The sequence below is a fragment of the Podarcis vaucheri genome (genome assembly GCF_965113315.1).
Source record: "Podarcis vaucheri genome assembly, chromosome: 2".
Lineage (NCBI taxonomy): Eukaryota > Metazoa > Chordata > Lepidosauria > Squamata > Lacertidae > Podarcis > Podarcis vaucheri.
The window spans coordinates 13,999,306-14,017,881 of NC_138760.1; the positions used below are offsets into that span (position 1 = coordinate 13,999,306).

An 18,576-nucleotide genomic window follows, 5' to 3' on the forward strand; every position below is an offset into this window, starting at 1 on the left:
TTAAGGGAGGTCTTGGAATAAGTAGATTTGTTGCTGATCCAAAACACCCACCCACCCCACTCACACATGAAAACAAAGACCACCACAGCCGACTACAAATGAATAACCACACCCTAGGCCAACCCCAACCTCTCTCACCACCAAAGGAACACAAGTGAACGGCAAAGAACCTGCACAAACAACGCTGAAACCAAACCCTACATATAGGAAGTAAAATATGAAAATCGCCACCAGGCCCCACCCCACCCATCCTTCCCCCCTCCACCTCTTTCCCCTTTTCTTCCTAATGTCTCAACAAATGAAAATGATTTGTAAATGTGTTATAAAAAAGAGGCCTCGTCACCTGAAGGACATCAAAGCCCACCTGAAGTCCCAAAACAAAACTCTCAGTTTAATCTTTATGGTAGAAAGGAACCACATGTCTAATCGTATGTTTGGGGACATCAGGTGGGCTCTGATGTCCTTCAGGTGAGCTTTGGGGTGTATGGCTGTGGCGTTTGCCTCCTAGGATGGGTCATAAGGAAAGGGTTAAAATGGGTGTGATGTGATTGGCCAGTGAGAATGCAAGGGGGGAGTAAAACTTAGAGTGGGAGGTTTTGACAGTTGAGATTTGGGAGTTGGAGAAGGAAAAGGGAGGAATAGGCAGTGGGTTGGTCAAGTTGTATTGTGAGAGAGTGAGAGGGATTGTTAGGGAGAGTCAGATAGATAGTTGGAATAATCAGTTTGGAGTTGTCAGGAACTAAAATTAAGAAACTGAGAAGAGAAAAATAAACTGAAACCATACGCTTGTTCCTGCATTTAAGAATAAACTTGATTATTTGTTAATGTTAACAACTGTCTGGACTCCGTGTGTCCCTGTGAGAAGCGGGGTGGTGGCAGCCAAGAAAGCAATCACAGGGGTGGCCACATGTGGTGGGAGTGTGAAAAGATGAAAATTTTTGGGGGACTTTATATATAATGAACTGAAGAAACTTTTTAAGTATACATTCCCGAAAAAACTGGAGGCTTTTTTAATAGGGATAATAGGGGAGGAAGTAAAAAAGGAGGATCATAAATTATTCCAATATGCTCCAGTAGCAGCTAGGATCCTTGTAGCTCAAAAGTGGAAGTCACAGCAGACCCCAACGGTTAGGGAATGGCAGGCTAAATTTTTTGAATTCACAGAATTAGCTAAAATGACGTATAAAATCCGGGACCAAAAAGGGACAAAGTTTGAAGAAGAATAGGGTAAATTTGTGGCATACATAAGAATTAACTGTAGAAGTTTAAAAACAGGAGAGGGCAGCCTCTCTTCCAAAAATCAGAGAAGCGTTTGCTCTGGAACAATTTTAGGAAACAATAAACGACCAATTAAAATATCTTATAAAGGAAAGACACCCTCAATCACTTCAAGAAGCCGCTAACTTAGCTGACCAAATAAATGAAATAAGGGATCATAGGTTCAATGAACCAAGTTTTGGCGGGAAAGTGTGGGGGACTAACAGAAATAAATTCCAACAAGCAAAGGGAGAAAGACAAGGGAAAGAGGCCATTGTCAAAGGGGCAAAATGACAAGGCCCAAGCCAACACCAGTCTCACCGAGGAGAAAGGGTGGAAAACAAATTATACAAATCCCAAAGATTGCTGGGGATGTGGAAAATTTGGCCACAAAAGTTTTAATTGTAGAGCTGGAGGAGAAAAGTCTGGTAATATTAGCCCTCAGAAAAAAACACGTATTGCATCAAAGCTGAGGAGAGTCAAGCTAGGCAGGATAGGCCGAAGCCTATCATTACAACTCCTTGCATTATAGCGTTTGGGTAATTTAAAAAGAGAGAGACATATTTGTTCTGAAATCCACTGAGGAGGCATGTGTTGTTGTTATTTTAAGAACTCAAATCATAATGTTTGTTTCTTTTGATTTTTGCCATCCTATATATATTCTTGCCTTGCGCAATTATCCTCCCATCTCTTTTCATTATATAAAAATAAATTATCTCCTTATGAAAGGGACTTCAGAAATACAGACCAGGAATGAAAAAAATCAGGCAGCAAAGTTTCTTAAAGAAAAAGTTTTTTTTATTTGGATTTTTGTCAGACAAAAAGCAAATAGGGTGCATTCAGGAAAATGAAGAATGCCCACCCCTCCTTGGGGGTAGCTAACTCATATACCTTCTTGCAAAGCATAGTTCAGCCCCTTGGCATCCCTTTAGCCAATGATTGACAATTTCCTATGGTCATTGATGCATATTCATTAAAGCTCAACCAATGAATAAATTGGTGTGTCCTTTCGGTTCCAAGTTGCCTATTCCACTAGGTGGCGTTACTGGCTTATAATCTACTTAACCTCTGTACTAGTTCCAGGAAGTGCCCCTGAACCCCCTACTTCCAAGAAATGTGCCGAAGTGAGTCGTGTGGTTTAGCACCTGGAGCCTGGCGGTCAGCAAACATCCTGCTACTTGCCTTTGTCAGGGGTCGTTTCTCAGAAATGGCTTAACCTCAACTGGCAAACTTCCTGCAGGGGCAAGCTAGCTGCACCCACAAGCTTGCATGCTTGCTGCCTCTGCAAAAGGTGGCAAAGTGACAAACATGAGAAAGAGAAATAGTCTTTAGCTTTCTAAAATGACTTTATGCTTTTAGCTTTTAGATGGCTCTATAATATGGCTTCAGAGATTCTTAACCTGGCTCTCCATTGGTCATCCTGACCTTCACCCCTCCACTTAATCTCGTAAATTCCAATTATGGGTTGGTTGGTTGGTTGGTTGGTTCTTCATGGAAATCTTGAAGCTGGGTGTGTGTGTGCAGGAGGAAGTTGGGTGGGAAAAGGGATGAGACTCCTTTAAATGAAAAGGGGGGGGGGACCAGAACTGTCTCTAAAGAGCCAAAAATGTCACATTTTGTCATGGGCATTTTTCTTTTTGCACAACAAGGGAGAGAAAGGAAACTTTGGGCAATCTCAGAGCCAGAGAATATGGGGCATCTGTGGCCCTCCAGGCTGTTATAGACTCCAATTGAAGGGCCTCAGAAATAGAAATTCCAGCATGCTGTTATCAAAGCCACTCTTACAAGACGGGCAAGGCCATAAGCAGGCAGACAAACAAAGAATGAGTAAATTGGGAAGTGTTAAGCTTCAAAAGGAGAAACATGGAATGTTAGAGCCTGATTGGATAAGAATGTAAAGTCTCACGCTCTGTTTTTTTGTTGTTGTTTTTTGGTATAGTCTATAAAAAGTGGGCGCATCCTGACTGGGGTGTGCAGATTGCGAGCTTATGGCGCTGTGCCTTTGTCCTGCATATGCATTTCAAATAAATCCTTTTGAATCCTGCAAGGTTGATTGCCACGCTGTATGAATCTGCGCTCCGGGGACCCAATAGCAGACATGGAGCAGGTCCAACAGTTAGACTGCCAGATTAGGACCTGAGAGGCACCGGGGTTCAAATCCCCCTCTCAGCTATGAAGCCACATCTAAAAGAGCATAGAAATAAACAAGACGACGAAATGATACAAACATGACCCCCGCTTTTCAGCCTCCTTTGAACAGAAGTGAGGAGGCTCGGTGTGCCATCCTGCCCAGGGCCGGGCGATGTCTGGTTTTCAACGTCAGCCGATGAGCAGGGCTTAAATTCTGCTCAGTTGGGCGGGATTCCAAGCAAACCCCTTCCTGATTCAGAAGCGGGTTTGTCTGGATCTATCTCCTAAACAGTCCCCCTTCTTCGTTTTAGCAGGGGAATCCAGTCTCATTCAGGCAGGGGGCTGCCTTGGATTTCCTGCTGAAACCCCCAAGTTGTCCAACTCTCTGAGCTGAAATCCCATCTTGATTGAGGAAGGGGGTTTGCATTAGAAGTGGGACGGGCGGGGAGGGGGAATAGTTTCTAGCAGCGCAGCAGTGGCGATTTTTCGATTTTACTTCCTATATGTAGGGTTTGGTGTCAGTGTTGTTTGTGCAGGTTCTTTGCTGTCTGCTTGTGTTCCTTTGGTAGTGAGAGAGGTTGGGGTTGGCCTAGGGTGTGGTTATTCATTTGTAGTCGGCTGTGGTGGTCTTTGTTTTCATGTGTGAGTGGGGTGGGTGGGTGTTTTGAATCAGCAACAAATCTACTTATTCCAAGACCTCCCTTAAAGCAGTAGTGGATCACCATGAAGAAGGCGCCACCACCGAGAAGGCCTCTGCCTGGTTCCCTGTAACTTGGCTTCTCGCAGGCGTCTCCTTCATTTTTCCTTCTAGCGCCTGCTGAAAACCTTTGATTTCACCCCCCAGAGGCACACTCCATTGCCTCTCGAAAGAGATGCCCACAACTTCCCAGGGAACTCTGGGAATGGGAGTTCTGGGAGGGTAATAGGGGGTCTCCATACGGCTCTCAGCACTACAGCTCCCAGAATCCCTTTGGGGGAAGCGTTTCAAGGTACCATATGGCTTTTAAGTGGATGTTGGGAGTGTAACGTCAGCTGTCATGCCTTCCCCATCCACTGGATGTCAGGATTTCCTAACAAAAACCTTCAAAACAAACCCACGCTCCTTTCTACCCCCTAAAAAAAGACCATCAACTGGAGAAAATGTGGTTTTTCTGCTGGTATGATTGGTACAACCTGAAGCGGGTGTCGGAATTGTAGGCGAGAGAATTGTAGAACGACCTTGACAGATTAGAGAACTGGGCAAAAACAAACAAGATGAATTTTAACAGGGAGAAATGTAAAGTATTGCACTTGGGCAAAAAAAATGAGAGGCACAAATACAAGATGGGTGACACCTGGCTTGAGAGCAGTACATGTGAAAAGGATCTAGGAGTCTTGGTTGACCACAAACTTGACATGAGCCAACAGTGTGACGCGGCAGCTAAAAAAGCCAATGCAATTCTGGGCTGCATCAATAGGAGTATAGCATCTAGATCAAGGGAAGTAATAGTGCCACTGTATTCTGCTCTGGTCAGACCTCACCTGGAGTACTGTGTCCAGTTCTGGGCACCACAATTCAAGAAGGACACTGACAAACTGGAACGTGTCCAGAGGAGGGCAACCAAAATGGTCAAGGGCCTGGAAACGATGCCTTATGAGGAACGGCTAAGGGAGCTGGGCATGTTTAGCCTGGAGAAGAGGAGGTTAAGGGGTGATATGATAGCCATGTTCAAATATATAAAAGGATGTCACATAGAGGAGGGAGAAAGGTTGTTTTCTGCTGCTCCAGACAAGCGGACACGGAGCAATGGATCCAAACTACAAGAAAGAAGATTCCACCTAAACATTAGGAAGAACTTCCTGACAGTAAGAGCTGTTCGACAGTGGAATTTGCTGCCAAGGAGTGTGGTGGAGTCTCCTACTTTGGAGGTCTTTAAGCAGAGGCTTGACAACCATATGTCAGGAGTGCTCTGATGGTGTTTCCTGCTTGGCAGGGGGTTGGACTCGATGGCCCTTGTGGTCTCTTCCAACTCTATGATTCTATGATTCTATGATTCTAAGAGTTGGAAGGGACCCCAGGGGTCATCTAGTCCAACCCCCAGGAATGAGGGAATCAAGAAGGGTCAGAAGTGAGATAATGGACCCAATATTTGTCAGAATGGACCCAACAATAATAGAAAATATGCTTTTAAAAGAATAGATTTGAATGCCAGCTCATTCATTCCATGCACATTTTTGAAAGGGGGGTGGGTGGGTGGGTGGAAAGAGTGAATTCATCACCAGGGGGCTTCCAAGTCCTGGCAATTCACTGCTTGGATTTATTTAACATTTGAAGATGCCTTTGAGTTTTTTATGTTTTTATCTTTTATACAAGATAAAAACACACACACAAAATAAAACAATAATAATATTGATAATTTAGTTAGACTCCGCCCATCCAGCTGGGTTTTCCTCTCTTTTAAATCTTATAGCGCTTTAGAGTTCTGATATATAAAAAAAGGTTTGTCCTGGAATATCAGTTCTGGGAGGGGGGAAGAGCTAAGTGCCTTCATGCCCTGCCTGGAAGCTTCCTTGAATCATCCGTCCGGTTTTTGTGGACATCAGTGCATTGGACTGGAATGGGCTATTGGTCTGTTTGCATGATCTTAAGTAATTGTGAGGTTGGGTAACTTGCTATCTGAACAGCAGTGCCATATCCTGGAAAGTCAAACATCTTTTCTGTTTCTGTGGAATTAAGCTTTACTTAGAATAAGATACATTCTCCCCAAATCGCAGTCTCCCACTGTCCTCATCTGCCACAGTCCACAAAAGTCTGGGTGTCTTTTTCGGCCGACCTTGTGCTTTCCAAACAACTGGCCTCCTTCCAAACCGTAGTGCTTATATACTGGGATGGATCTCGTACACGGAAACCACAAGAAGAATTCATTTCCGCAGCATCTGTTAACAGCCCCCCCCCCCAAAAAAAATCCTGAAAATTCCAAAGAGTTCAATATGGTTACCAGAACCCTGAGAAAGCTGCACGGGGCTGCCTTGAATTTCCTGTTGAAACCCCAAAGTTGTCCAAATCTATTTTAGCTGAAATCCCATCTTGATTGAGGAAGGGGATTTGCATTAGAAGTGGGACGGGCGGAGAGGGGGAATAACTTCTAGCAGCAGTACCTCTCCAGGTGTTTTGAGGACCTATTACTAATCGATTGATTGATTTTCTATATAAACCTTTTGCAAATAGATCTTTTTTTATAAAGAAACACGGTAAGCCACACATTTCCTGCAAATTATCCCCCATGACCATTGCAAAGCTCACAATAATAACAGTAATAGCAGCTTATTGGGCCTAAACTCTGCATAGGAAGGAAACAGGGGTGGGCTATCTAAAATACTTGTGCCCAGAAAAGGGTGGTGATGGACAAGAGAGGTTTAGGAGAGAATGCGTGGCCCCTCCCTTCCCCCAGCTTAATCTGCAGCTAAATTTGATGTGAAATGTGCTTTTGTTAAAAAAACAAAAAGTCAGCCACAGGGACAGTCTAAGAAACAATATTTGGGGGGGGGGACATTGCTCCATTAGAGGTTCCACACTGTTAAAGAAGATTCCGGGTTGAGAGACTACTCAACAGCCCAGCTCCTCGGGGTACAGGTCCCCCCCCCCCCGCAGGTCCATGTCCTAAGAATTTGCGTTTGGGGGGTGTTGGGAAGGGACACAGTGCAGTGTCGTTTGGAACCAACTTACTTCAAAGCCTTCTGGATTTGTCAGCTAGCCAGGATCGACAGATGGAAAGAGCACATAGGTAGGTCCTTTGGCCCCACCCCTGTCAGACTAGTTCCCCCTGCCAACATGCTCTCATCGTTGCACTATTGCAATGCAGAACCAAATATGAAATAGTGTGCGGAGCTTGGGAGAAGGGCACACGGACCAGGGCGGGAGGCAGGGAGCGCAGGAGAACAGCAACAGATCTACTTATTCCAAGACCTCCCTTAAAGCAGTAGTGGATCCCTAAATGGGTTTTGCCAATGGAAGCGCAGGCCCCCAAAAAGTAAAATATGGAAAATAAATGGTTGAGATGCTCAGACTTACTGATTGAGGATCAGGAAGGTATTAAGTTAAAACCGTTTGATCAAATTAAAGATCAAGTGAATTGGCTTCAATATTATCAAATTAATGAATTATTTAAGCTTGACAAGAAAAATGGTTTTGCAATAGAAAAAACCAAATTGGAAACGGAGTTGTTAGATACTAAAGTTAAGAATATGTCTAAAATGTCTAATTTATTTTTAGAGTGGCATACAAAGGATGAACAAGTTAAATCGGTTATGATTGATTGGGCAAGAGATGTGGGACATAATATAATGATGGAGGACTGGGAGAGGTTATGGAAGAAAGGGATCAAGTTTACCGCATGTACGATGTTAAAGGAAAAGAGAATGAAAATGATGTCTAGATGGTACTTGACCCCTGTTAAATTAGCAAAGATTTACCATAACTGTGATAATCTATGTTGGAAATGCAAAGAAAAAGAAGGAACTTTTTATCATACGTGGTTGACCCGTCCCAAGGTGAAAGACTTCTGGGAAAAGATTTAGAATGAATTGAAAAAAATAATGAAATATACATTAATAAAGAAACCAGAAGCCTTTCTTCTAGGAATAACAGGTTTGGAATTGCCCAAGAAAGATGTAAAATTATTTTTGTATACCACAACTGCTGCTCAAATCTTACTAGCCAAGAAGTGGAAAACACAAGAACTACCAACTGTGGAAGAATCGCAAATGAAGATTATGGACTTCATGGAGCTAGCTGACCTTACTGAAAGAATCTGCGACCAGAAAGAAGAGGAATATCAAGAAGATTTGAGGAAATTTAAGGACCATTTGAATAAATATTGTAATATTAAAAATTAGAAGTTACTTGAAAGTACCTAACAGGCCTAGGATTAAATTAGGATTTATTTCAATAAATGGGATATAGAACACTAAGAAAAGTGAAGAAATTTGATTAGAACTGGAATATTGTGCTTTAATAATGAGATTGGAAAACTGTTACATTCAGACACAAAGAAACTCAGAAGGGAGGAGTGAGGAAGTCAAGTAATATGTCTAGAAGATTGGATTTTTAAATAATTAAGCTCGTTTGTGTGGTTCATTTGTCTGTTGTTGTTTGTTATAGATGTATTCTTTATCTCTTCCTTTTTTCCTTTTGTAATCTTTGTTTTGGTTTGTTTTTTTTTTTGGGTTGTGCAACGTTTGTTCCAGTATGTGTTACAATTGTATAAAATCTAATAAAAATTATAAAAATAAATAAATAAAGCAGTAGTGGATCACCATGAAGAAGGTGCCACCACCGTCAAGGCCTCTGCCTGGTTTCCTGTAGCTTGGCTTCTCGCAGGCGTCTCCTTCGTTTTTCCTTCCACCGCCTGCTGAAAAGTTTTGATTTCACCCCCCAGAGGCACACTCCATTGCCTCTCGAAAGAGATGCCTACAACTTCCCAGGGAACTCTGGGAATGGGAGTTCTGGGAGGGGAATAGGGGGTCTCCATATGGCTCTCAGCACTACAGCTCCCAGAATCCCTTTGGGGGAAGCGTTTCAAGGTACCATATGGCTTTTAAGTGGATGTTGGGAGTGTAACGTCAGCTGTCATGTGTTCCCCATCCACTGGATGTCAGGTTTCCTAACAAAAACCTCCAAAACAAACCCACGCTCCTTTCTACCCCCTAAAAAAAGACCATCAACTGGAGAAAATGCGGTTTATCTGCTGGTATGATTGGTACAACCTGAAGTGGGTGTCAGAATTGTAGGTGAGAGAATGGAAGAGTTGGAAGGGATCCCAGGGGTCATCTAGTCCAACCCCAAGAAATGAGGGAATCATGAAGGGTCAAAAGTGGGAGAATGGACCCAATATTTGTCAGAATGGACCCAATAATAATAGAAAATATGCTTTTAAAAGAATAGATTTGAATGCCAGCTCATTCATTCCATGCACATTTTTGAAAGGGGGGTGGGTGGGTGGAAAGAGTGATTTCATCACCAGGGGGCTTCCAAGTCCTGGCAATTCACTGCTTGCTAAGAACCAGAGAACTAAAAAACACCTGGCGGATAAAAAAAAGCTCAAGCGATCCAGCACTTATCGGACACTCATGATGCACAGAGTTTCTTTAAAGCCACACAGACCATCTATGGACCAATAAATCATGGCATATGCCCCCTGCGCTCAGCAGATGGTACCACACTTCTAAAAGATAAATAAGCTATTGCACTGTGCTGGAAAGGACACTACCAGCATCTCCTTAACCACAACTCCCCCATAGCTGCTGAGGTCCTCTCACAAATCCCGCAAAAACAAATTAGAGATGAGCTGGCTGTATCTCCAAATCTGGGAGAGTTGTGTACAGCTATTAACCAAGTGAAAAACAACAAAACCAGTGGACCTGATGGGATACCTGCTGAAATCTTCCAAGCGGGGGGAATTGAACTTACACAACAACTTCACAAGGTGACAGAACTGGTTGTGGAAACTATCGCGGCATCTCTCTATTAGCTGTGGCCGGCAAAATGCTTGCAAGGATCTTAACAAACCGTCTCTTAACATTATCCGAGGTGACCCTTCCTGAATCCCAAAATGGTTTTCAGCCTTCTAGGGGGCAGTGGGCATGATTTTCACAGCTCAGCAACTTCAGGAAAAATGCAGAGAGCAAAACCAACCTTGGTACTCACACCATGCCGCCAGCTCTAGTGCTGCATCCAGCATCTCAGGGGCTCCCCTTGCTTGCTTATGAGAAGAACTGGCTCTGCATTCCATACAAAAGGGTGTTGTGCCTGCTGTTTTCTGCAGAGACTGAAGAGTCCTTCCCCCAGGTTTTGGCCCTGCTTAAGAACCAGTTAAGCCCTTCCATGCCCCATTCATTTAAACTGCTGAATAAACTTGGCCCTTCCATGAATCCCATTGAAATCTATAACATTATTCAGTTGTGTCTCAGCATATTTATGGGAAATGTCACTATTACAAAGAGTTTGGAAGAAGAGTTTGGACTTGATATTCTGCCTTTCACTCCCCTTGAGGAGACTCAAAGCAGCTAACAATCTCCTTTCCCTTCCTTCCCCACAACAGACACCCTGTGAGGAGCTGCATGTGGAGGAGCAGGGAAGCGAACCCAGCTCACCAGATTACGAGTCCACCGCTCTTAACCACTACACCACACTGGCTCAAAGACTAATAGATGGCAGCTATACATAACCTTTAGTTTAAAAAATAGCAACAATATCTATCTAATGGAACAATGCAGCGTGCTAGCTAGTGTCATAGAATCATAAAATCATAGAGCTGGAAGAGACCGCAAAGGCCATGCTGGAACACACAAGCAAAGCACTCCTGACAGATGGCCAGCCAGCCTCCACTCAAAAACCTCCAAAGAAGGAGACTCCACTACTCTCTGAGGTGGCATATTCCACTGTCCAACAGCCCTTACTGACAGAAAGTTCTTCTTAATGTTTAGGTGGAATCTCTTTTCCCATAGTTTGAATACATTATTCTGCATCCCAGTCTCTAGAACAGCAGAAAACAACCTTGCTCCCACTTCAACATGACATCCCTTCAAATATTTAAACATGGCTATCATGTCACTCCTTAATCTTCTCTTCTCTAGATTAAGCATATCCAGCTCCCTAAGTCTCTCCTCATAGGGCTTGGATTCCAGACCTTTTACATTTTGGTCACCCTCCTCTGGACATGCTCCAGCTTGACAATATCCTTCTTCAACTGTGGTGCCCAGAACTGGACACAGTATTTCAGGTGTGGTCTGACCAACCAGAATAGTGTGGTGGCATTCCTTCGCTTGATCTAGACACTATACTCCTACTGATGCAGCCCAGAATTGCATTGGCGTTCTTAGCTGCCACATCACACTGTTGACTCATGTTCAGCTTGTGGTCGGCTAAGACTCCCAGATCCCTTTCACAGGTACTGTTGTCAAGCCAAGTGTCCCCCACCCGTGCATTTCATTTTTTCTATCCAGGTGTAGTACCTTACATTTCTCCCTACTGAACTCCATATTGTTGGTTTTGGCCCAGCTCTCTAGGCTATTCAGGTCATTTTTGAATTCTGACCCGCCCTCTGGTGTATTAGCAACCCCTCCCAGTTTGCAGTCATTTACAAATTTGATTAGCATGCCCTCTATTCCATCATCCAAATCATTTATAAAAATATTGAATAGCACCAGGCCCAGGGCAGAACCTTGTGGAACCCCAATAGTCATTTTTCCCCAGGATGAAGATGATGAAGTTTTCATCATCATGGCAGGGATGGTCCTTTTCCATAGAATTCTTATTCATGGAGTTGGTTTTTATATCCTGCTTTTCTCTACTTGAAGGAGTCTCAAAGTGGCTAAAAATCTCCTTTCTCTTCCACCCCCACAACAGACACCTTGTGCAGTAGGTGGGGCTGAGAGAGTTCAGAGAGAAGTGTGACTGGCCCAAGGTCACCCAGCAGCTGCATGTGGAGGAGCGGAGAAGCGAACCCAGCTCACCAGATTAGAGTCCACCGCTCTTAACCACTACACCACAGAAACGTATCTCTTAAAACTCTGGAGCAAGCTGTTCAGTTCAGCCTCATAGTGATACTGATTTGCGGAGGGAAGGTTGGTGATGAGCAAGATCTGTTCATGATTGTACTTCCCCTACCCTCAGCCCTAACTCCGTTGAGTATTTTTTGTTATGAGACTGAGTGTTTGGGGCTGACCAGGAAGCCGTGGATCTGAGTTTTTTGTGGACATGATGTGTGATTTGACGGTGAGTTTGGGGTGGCTCAATGCAAAAAGTGTGAGGATCCAGGAGGATCCGTGCTTCAAAACCACATTTTTGGGCCAGGGTATGACCAGGAAGCCGTGGATCCGAGTTTTTTGTGGTGCAGGCTGTGCCCCTAGACATGTGTGATTTGACGGTGAGTTTGGATTGGCCCAATGCAAAAAGCGTGAGGATCCATGAGGATCCGTGCTTCAAAACCACGTTTTTGGGCTACGGTGTCACCAGGAAGCCGTGGATTCGTGATTTTTGTGGTGGATACTGTGCCCATGGCCATGATATTTGAGCTGATGGTGACTTTGGCCTGATCTAATGCAAAAATCATGAGGATCCATCAGGATCTGTGTTTTTTAACCATGTTTTTGCTCCATTTCAGCAGCACGAAACAGTGGATGCGTGATTTCTTTGGTTTTGCTTACAGACTAAAAAGTGGTCTACAGTATCATGGTGTTTTTATTTTGTTTCACTATAAAAATCATATGAATTCATGAGGATCCATGCCTCAGATCCAAGTTTTTGTGGTGCTGCAGCCACGTTTTTGATAGTCCAGTCTGTAGGTGTGCCTTCCAGGTGTGATTTGACACTGCATTTGATGGAGTTATTTTTTAAAAAGTGGAGGATCCATGAGGATCCGTGTAGATCCGCCTTTAACCCAGACCCAAGTGCACAATTATCAAGAACTGAAACATACACAGGAGTAGACCCACCGGTTAGGCTTTAGTGGGTCTGCTCTGGAGGAGGTTCTGAAAAACGGGACGAGAGCGTGCATTAAGACCGGCCAAGATCATGCGAACAGAGTCAATATCTTAATTAATATTGGTTTATTAATTGGTTTATTAATTACAAGCAAACAGCAAAGAACCTGCACAAACAATGCTGATACCAAACCCTAGGTATAGTAAGTAAAATAGAAAAATCGCTACCGGACCCCACCCCCACCCATCGTTCCCCCCTCCACCTATTTCCCCTTTTCTTCCTAATGTCTCAACAAATGAAAATGATTTATAAAAATGTTACATGGGGGGGGGACATGAAAGAGAGACATTGCACACTTTTGTAAATCAACAAAATCTTTAATAACTAACTAACTAACTACTAGTCATAAAAAGGGCCTCCTCACCTGAAGGATATCAAAGCCCACCTGAAGTCCCAAAACAAAACTATCATATCCTGATCCACGCAGATCCATGCGTGTATGGAGCGATCTGCGTTGATCTGGATCTGATAGTTTACGACTCCCTGTTTAAGGGATAACATGTATAATAGTATGTTTTGGGACTTCAGGTGGACTTTGATGTCCTTCAGGTGAGCTTTGGGGCGTACAGCTTTCCTCCATCTCTACTGTGCAGGATTCCTCTGGAACTACAAGATCTTTTGCACAGCTTTCCTCCATCTCCACCGTGGAGGATTTCTCTTGAATTACCAGGTCCAGCAGAGAACCACACTTTGAACACGTAGTAAGACTCTCGTTATTCACCGCACTTCCTGGGGTAATCACCACTACAGTTTCTATTTGAGATGTATCTGTTGCGGTGGTCCTGATGCAACATCTCTCCATCCCAACAAATGCTGCACTCAGCAGCTGGAAACCTGCAGCAATATAGCCTAGATAAATAGAAGGTCCAATATGCTGCTCGCTGGGAATTTGAGGCAATTCAAAAGCTTCAGGGAAGTCAATTTCCCCATTTTGTAAGACAGCAGACATGTTCCATATCACGGAAATCAGGATGAGTATCCCTGCTGGTAAGTTCAGCAGACCTCCAAGTCCAAAAAAGGTTAAGAGAAAATCCTTATGGTTTCTGGTCTCGAACACATTGCAGAGGGCAAATGCCTGTAATCCAAGGGCCGCTGAATTCATAATGGCAGCTAAGGCCATTAAGTCCTGAGCAATAAAAATTTCCCTTGGGAGGTTTGGGTGTTGTTCATGGAGCTCTTCACAATGGTAATAATAGTTTCCGTCGTTAGAAGGGTCTTTCAAAAAACAGACCTGCCAGATCCCAATCCAGATGTTTCCAGAGCCCATTCCCTTTATGTTTTCCACCCGCCACACTCGCCAGTTGACAATGGCTATTGAGGCAATGCACATCATCCAGGCCATAATATCCACCAGGAACGCACACAAGTGGAGGCAGGACACCAATCTCAGCCACCTGACTACCAGGGAGCCTTCTTTCACCCGCAGGGGTGGTTTGGAGATGAGGGGAGCAGGGGAGACCTTGGAAGACATCCTGGAAACAAAAGAGAAGACAACATGCAGTGAGAGAGGGAATAACAAGCATGTCTAGTCATTGAAGGACATCTTTCCATGCACAGAAAGAAGCAGCAAAAGAAAGAGTTCCCCTCCTCTCCCCCCCACCCCCCAGTTAGGTATAGACATCTGATCCACACATACTTTCTTCCAGCAAACTGCTACTGATTTAATATACTCTTGCACTGTTGCTGTGCAAATGGCCAGAACCTCAGCAACCTGTTGTGGATGGGAGCTGCTCATGTTTAGCTGTCCTGCTATCTGCTACTGCAGCTATCCTTTTCCACCGAGCATAAACACACCTGATGGCATAGTGAGGAATGTTTAATCCATAAACCTACGTGAAATGCCTTCCTCAGCTACAGTCTAGCGTGCCAGGAACAGAGCAGGTATTTGCTAGGTGCTCCTGAGCCTCAAGAAGACTGAGCTGTTGGCCACTGAGCTGACGTTCGCCTGAGCAGCCAGCCAGCCACAGCAGCAACTGCTCTGCAGAATTCTTAGGTCAGTTACAGTTACAGTTGAAATCCCGACAGCAACACAAATCATAACTCCAAGGTACTGGTCATTTGGAACATCAGGAAAGTGGAAAATGGGAGGGAACTCAGTTCCCTTCTTTCCCAATGCAGAGTGTTTATTCCAGGACACTGCGCAGTTAAAACACGTTCTTCCTGAAGTCAGATTCAGAGCAGTTCCAGCAGTAAAAATGGTGATACAGTATGTGTATCTCAGTACAGATTTGTTTGATGGGCCTGAATGCATTTCATAAAGGATCTCCATGTACAAGAAAGGCTAACAGCATGAGACATAAGAATTTCCTTGGCAAAATTATTGAAGACTCCTTACAAACCTATCATTCTTCTTTCCCATCCCATCTTGTTCGGACATCATAGTAAGGGAGAAGATCTTAGCTCTTTTCCTTTGCACTGGGATTACATGAAATTTGTGCCATGGGACCCCATCACTCACACCAATACGGGCAACACCATTTTCAGAACCTAGGTGCCCATGATTTAAAATCGCTTTCCTAAGACACTTCAGTCAAAATATTTGTGTTGCTTCCTTCCTGTTCCTTTCTGTGTTGATGCTCCAAATGTGAGCTGCTCAGCTGCATGCAGTTTCCACTGAAGTGTGTGTGTGTGATTAACATTCAGCCAAGCAATGGGCCTAAATCCATCTATTTCACCTGAAATAACTTTGGGAGCAAGCCTTTAAAAATCTAAAGTAGATATCAAATTCAGAGGAATTAAAAGTTGTCATCTTTTTGACTATTTGAAACATCTTAGAACATACACAAATGTTAATGTTTGAAGGAAGGCAGCAAATGGAGCATTGGAGCCATCCATTCATTTCAGGAGTTGTGACCATTGATAAGATGAAGCACTTTCACATCGCATGGCAGTGTGCAGTGCTTTTAAAAAGGTAAAGGTAAAGGACCCCTGACAGTTAAGTCCAGTCACGGCTCTGGGGTTGCGCCACTCATTGGCTTTACTGGCCGAGGGAGCTGACGTTGGTCCGCAGACGATTTTTCCGGGTCATGTGGCCAGCAAGACTAAGCCGCTTCTGGCGAAACCAGAGCAGCGCACAGAAACGCCGTTTACCTTCCCGCCGGAGCGGTACCTTTTTATCTACTTGCACTTTGACGTGGTTTGGAACTGCTAGATTGGCAGGAGCAGGGACCGAGCAACGGGAGCTCACCCCGTCAAATACGCAAGTCCAGTTCTGTATCTGCATGACATCCTCCACACCCAAATGCTCTCCCGTTCTGTTTCCCCCACTTAGTCAGGATACACCATCTCCATTGAAAACTCTACTCAGTGACACCCATCCAATAGAAAAGTGCTGACCGTCTTCCTGCAGATACACTTCCGTGCAGGGGTTTGGCCGACAAGTTCTTCCCGAGTGTGGGGATGTTTTCAGGGGCTCTTTGCTTTTCCCTGCCCCCCTTTCATCCTCACCTGAGGAGATCTTGGCCATTCTCTTGACAGGGACCTCCGTTCTCATGCCGGATTTCTGTTTTCCTCCATTCCTCCTTCTCCCGGTCTGGTTCACTGAGCAAATAAGAGAGAGGAGGTTTCATGCAAGTCAAGGTGTGCAATGGATCTTCAGGGCATTTGGGAGGAAGAAAAGGTTCAGGAACAAGCGTCGCAGCAGCCCCCCAAGCGTAAAAACACATTTGAACATATCGCTCATGAGATTTGCCCCCCCCCAGGATATAAATGCAGAACATCCCGTGCTCCTAAGACCCTTTCCATGTGGCCTAGGCCCAGATTCGCTAGCCCCACAAAAGAGGCTCCTCATGAGGCCAGAGGAACATGGCCTGGCTGTGGGGCATGATTCGAAACCTCCAGTCCCAGTCCAGTGCTCTAACCACTAAACCACACTGCCCCCCATTGCAGTCTATAACAGCCTGGAGGGCCACAGATGCCCCATATTCTCTGGCTCTGAGATTGCCCAAAGTTTCCTTTCTATCCCTTGTTGTGCAAAAAGAAAAATGCCCATGACAAAATGTGACATTTTTGGTTCTTTGGAGACAGTTCTGCTTCTCTCTCTCTCTCTCTCTCTCTCTCTCCATTTAAAGGAGCCTCATCTCTTTGCCCACCCAACTTCCTCCTGCACCCCCCCCAGCTTCAAGATTTTCATAAATAAATACTAAAAAAAATCATAAAAAGAGGCCTCCTCACCTGAAGGACATCAAAGCCCACCTGAAGTCCTAAAATCCCTGAAGTCCTGATCCACGCAGATTCCTCTGTGTGGATTCCTCTGGAATGACAAGATCACTTGCACAGCCTTCCTTCAACTGTGCAGGATTCCTCTGGAATGACAAGATCACTTGCACAGCCTTCCTTCATCTCAACTGCGCAGGATTTGACAAGATCTTCCGCATGGGTTTCCTCCATCTCCACTGCGGAGGATTTCTCTTGAATTACCAGGTCCAGCAGAGAACCACACTTTGAACAAGTTGTTAGACTCTCACTATTCACCGCACTTCCTGGGGTAATCACCACTACAGTTTCTATTTGAGATGTATCTGTTGTGGTGGTCCTGATGCAACATATCTCCATCCCAACAAATGCTGCACTCAGCAGCTGGAAACCTGCAGCAATATAGCCTAGATAAATAGAAGGTCCCCACAAAAAGAGGCTCCTCATGAGGCCAGAGGAACATGGCCTGGCTGTGGGGCATGATTTGAAACCTCCAGTCCCAGTCCAGTGCTCTAACCACTAAACCACACTGCCCCCCATTGCAGTCTATAACAGCCTGAAGGGCCACAGATGCCCCATATTCTCTGGCTCTGAGATTGCCCAAAGTTTCCTTTCTATCCCTTGTTGTGCAAAAAGAAAAATGCCCATGACAAAATGTGACATTTTTGGTTCTTTGGAGACAGTTCTGCTTCTCTCTCTCTCTCTCTCCATTTAAAGGAGCCTCATCTCTTTCCCCAACGGGACGCGGGTGGCACTGTGGGTAAAACCTCAGCACCTAGGACTTGCTGATCGCATGGTCGGCGGTTCGAATCCCCGCGGCGGGGTGAGCTCCCGTCGTTCGGTCCCAGCTCCTGCCCACCTAGCAGTTCGAAAGCACAATTAAGTGCAAGTAGATAAATAGGTACCGCTTTCTAGCGGGAAGGTAAACGGCGTTCCATGTGCTGCTCTGGTGCCGGTTCGCCGGAGCAGCTTCGTCACGCTGGCCACGTGACCCGGAAGTGTCTGAGGACAGCGCTGGCTCCTGGCCTATAGAGTGAGATGAGCGCACAACCCTAGAGTCTGTCAAGACTGGCCCGTAGGGGCAGGGGTACCTTTACCTTTACCTTTACATCTCTTTCCCCACCCAACTTCCTCCTGCACCCCCCCCCCCAGCTTCAAGATTTTCATAAAGAACTAACTAACTAACCAACCCATAATTGGAATTTACGAGATTAAGGAGATAATTTATTTTTATATAAGGAAAATAGATGGAAGGATAAATTAATTGCGCAAGGCAAGAATCTATAGGATGGCAAATATCAAAAGAAACAAAGATTATGATTTGGGTTCTTAAAATAACACCAACACATGCCTGCCCAGTGGATTTCAGAACAAATATGTCTCCGAGAACTACCATTCCCAGAGTTCCCTGGGAAGTTGTGGGCATCTCTTTCGAGAGGCAATGGAGTGTGCCTCTGGGGGGTGAACTCAAA

General features: G+C 44.7%; 1 protein-coding gene across 2 annotated transcripts; it reads right to left on the reverse strand.

Annotated features, from left to right (window-relative positions):
- Positions 1-319: 319 nt before the first annotated feature.
- On the reverse strand, positions 320-16,603 carry LOC309526510 (uncharacterized protein). Of its 2 annotated transcripts, XR_014216754.1 has the most exons (3): positions 16,358-16,603; positions 13,296-14,382; positions 320-364 (listed from the first exon to the last, which is right to left on the reverse strand). XR_014216754.1 is itself a non-coding variant. In XM_082212702.1 (2 exons), exons 1-2 carry the CDS (start codon positions 16,573-16,575, stop codon positions 13,398-13,400), a joined length of 1,203 nt encoding a protein of 400 aa, XP_082068828.1. In that variant the 5' UTR covers positions 16,576-16,603; the 3' UTR covers positions 13,094-13,397. The 2 variants fall into 2 exon arrangements, 1 of the variants encoding a protein (XP_082068828.1); XM_082212702.1 differs by lacking the exon at positions 320-364 and having other exon boundaries at positions 13,094-14,382.
- Positions 16,604-18,576: the final 1,973 nt, after the last annotated feature.

Excerpts from the sequence above, each read along its gene's own strand:
- LOC309526510 (XM_082212702.1), bottom strand. The coding sequence starts at position 16,575 with ATGTGTTTTTACGCTTGGGGGGCTGCTGCGACGCTTGTTCCTGAACCT. Across the intron at positions 14,383-16,357 it reads AATGGCCAAGATCTCCTCAG|GATGTCTTCCAAGGTCTCCC; the intron begins GTGAGGATGAAA and ends TTTTGTTTCCAG.